General features: G+C 30.9%; 1 protein-coding gene across 1 annotated transcript; it reads left to right on the top strand.

Moving 5' to 3' along the window:
* On the top strand, positions 55-2,589 carry LOC107637235 (14-3-3 protein 10-like). The gene is made up of 4 exons (XM_021121971.1): positions 55-703; positions 1,187-1,309; positions 2,302-2,412; positions 2,502-2,589. Exons 1-4 carry the CDS (start codon positions 215-217, stop codon positions 2,538-2,540), a joined length of 762 nt encoding a protein of 253 aa, XP_020977630.1. The 5' UTR covers positions 55-214; the 3' UTR covers positions 2,541-2,589.

A 3,047-nucleotide genomic window follows, 5' to 3' on the forward strand; every position in this document is an offset into this window, starting at 1 on the left:
CGATTTATTCCAAAATAACAGTTTTATGTTAGGCCAAATATCTCCTAGTTTTATTATTTCAAATCTTGAAACTAAAGGTAGTCAAAGTCAAACTAAATCACAAAAGATTTACTAGGGTTACTCGAGTGCTATAAATCTGTAACTAAATCTCAACAAACAAACATTAGTAAACTCAATCAAGCTAAGGCTTGATTCTCTTCTCGTCTTCATCATCATGAATGCAAAGAAGCCATCAAGGGAAGAATCCATATTCTTAGCAAAGGCAGCACAAGCTGCAGAGAGATACAAGGATATGGTGGACTTCATGAAGACTCTAGTCCTTTCGATCACTCCAGCTGACGAGCTTACGGAGGAAGAAAGAAATCTTGTATCGTCAGCTTACAAGAACATGATCGGTCCTCTTCGCACGGGGTGGTGCATTGTTTCGGCAATCGAGAATAAAGAAAACAGCAGCGAAGACGAGAAGCGCGCTGACATGGCCAGGGCATATAAGTTGGATTTGGAGTCCAAGATGTCAGGCGTGTGCAATGATATTCTTGGACTCCTGGAGTCCAACTTGCTGCCCTCGGCCGCAGCTAGCCACTCTAGGGTTTTTTATTTGAAGATGAAAGGTGACTATATTAGATACTTGTTGAAGTTTGCGGTTGGCGATGATAGAAAGAGATCTGCTGATGCGGCCATGGAGGCTTATACGGCGGCTCAGGTTGGTTATTTTTCCATTTAAGGTTTTGGTAACTTTTTTGTTTTTTTTATTTTTTAAATATGACATTTTTTTAGTTGCCGGAGCTTAATTTTAATTCACTTGTGGAATTGATTTTGATGACCTAAGTTTTTAGATTTATTGTTTCTTGTTTGACATGAGTTTAATTAATTTCAATGGAGTAGCTGTATGATTTTGTTTTTAGTTTAATCTTGTGTATATGTATAATTATTCTCATGTTTTGCAAATTAAATGAATCAATGTATGTTATTCGTCCTGTTTATTATATCTATTTAAAAAAAGATGTATAATTATTTTTAATTTCTTTTCATAAAATTATTAAAAATCATAATAATTAAGTTGAAAATAAAGGTTTTAGTAGTCTAAATGCTTTGGGAATTTTGGATTAATATTTTTTATTGGAATGATGATGAATTAACGATTGTCCTTTTATTTATTTTTTTTTATTTTTTATTTTTGGTTTAGGATATTGCTGTAGTGGATCTTCCGCCTTCTAGTCCAATAAGATTAGGTCTCATTCTCAACTTCTCAGTGTTCTGCCATGAAATCCTCAATGAGCCTGATAAAGCTTGTGACATGGCTAAACAGGTACACTCTCAATCCTTTTGAATTTTTTATTTTTTTAATAAAAAATATTGATCCAAACAATTATTTAAAACTCTTATCCAACCAAATACCACAAAATTATTTCTTTAAATTACTCCTATTGTAAATTTTATTTAGTAGTTTTATATTCCTTAGACCAAAATTAAGTCTCTTTTTCAATCAAGTATCTTTTTCCAATCTTCTCTCAATGTTATTATCTTGAGTAAAGTATCGTTTTTGTCCCCGGTGATCGTCCTATTTAAGTTCCTAACGTTTTAAAATTGACCCAATGTTGTCCTGCCGCTAGGGATCCGTTAACAGAATTGACGGCGGGACAAAATTGAGACGATTTTAAAACGTTAGGACTTAAATAGGACAAAAACGATACATAAAAATAAATTTTAATTTTATTTTATCTTTCAATAATATTAATTTTTTATTGTACATAATATTCAATTATTTTTTAATTACATCTAAATAAATTACACTTAATCACATTACTTTCATTTTAAATAAATTTATTTTTTCATAATTTTAAAAAATTTTGATACATTAGAGACAAAAGGTATAATTTATATTTTATTGTATATATATTATGTTTTTCTTCTCTGCAAATCATCATTTTTGTCTCCAACGTTTTCGTCCTATTTAAGTCCCTAACGTTTCAAAATCGTCTCAATTTTGTCTTGTCGTCAATTCTGTTAACGGATCCTTAACGGCAGGATAACATTGAATTAATTTTGAAACGTTAGGGACTTAAATAGGACGATTGAAACGTTAGGGACAATTATAGAACTTACCCCAAACATTGGAGACAAAAACAATACTTTACTCTATTATCTTAATCTTATGGGATATTTTATTTGCAGCCATCTTTTAATATATTTCTATGTTCACTTATTTAGCAAAAATTTACTCCTTGTATAACTTAACTTTTGCTTCATTTCAAGATTCTAAAAATCTACTAAACTGTGTTGATTTCTATTGTTTTAAAGGGTATTGAAGAAGCAATTGCAGAAATAAAAACATTAGAAAAGCCGCCAAACAAAGATACCACTCTTATAATTCAACTCTTAAGAGATAATCTCTCCGGTTGGACCACTGAGGTATGTATGGAATTAATTATTAAATGTAGAAAATCTCTGTCCAATAATACATACATATATGTTTTATAATCTTCCTTTTTTTATTGTAGGACAAAATTGAAGATCTCATCGCCAATTTTCTGAAATAATCATATATGGGTCTACAAATGAAAATTTATATTCATGGTTAGATTTTAATAGGATTTTAATGTTTTTGTAATTAACTTTTGGTCTCATTTCTAGTTTCATTAATTATAAAATTGATTTGTTTTACCTCAATAACAAAATGAATAAAGCTCTACATCCAAATCATAACCCTAACCAAATCCAACCAAGTATTTTAAATTCACATACGCACGTTTCATTGCCGTCGCTTCTTCTAACCAAATCCAACCAAGTATTTTAAATTTACGCACACACGTTTCACTGCCTTCGCTTCTTCTTCTTCTTCTTTTTTTAAATTCGCGCACACATGTTCTTCTTTTTTCCTCCTCCTCTTTCTCTGATGCTGCGTCTTCTTCTTCTTTTCCTTTTTTGTGATCTTTTGTTATCGTCATCACCAACAACACCAACATTTTGCTAACATCTTTATTGGTTCTGATTTTCTGTGGTGCCATTATGAAATAATTTCGGTTCATTTTTTAGTTTATTTGAAA

Source organism: Arachis ipaensis, chromosome B04, assembly GCF_000816755.2.
Source record: "Arachis ipaensis cultivar K30076 chromosome B04, Araip1.1, whole genome shotgun sequence".
Classification (NCBI taxonomy): Eukaryota; Viridiplantae; Streptophyta; class Magnoliopsida; order Fabales; family Fabaceae; genus Arachis; species Arachis ipaensis.

Bases quoted from the DNA above. Each gene is read 5' to 3' on its own strand.
- LOC107637235 (XM_021121971.1), top strand. From the start codon at position 215: ATGAATGCAAAGAAGCCATCAAGGGAAGAATCCATATTCTTAGCAAAG. The intron at 1,310-2,301 runs GTACACTCTCAA...ATTGTTTTAAAG, and splicing joins CTTGTGACATGGCTAAACAG to GGTATTGAAGAAGCAATTGC. The intron at 2,413-2,501 runs GTATGTATGGAA...TTTTTATTGTAG, and splicing joins TCTCCGGTTGGACCACTGAG to GACAAAATTGAAGATCTCAT.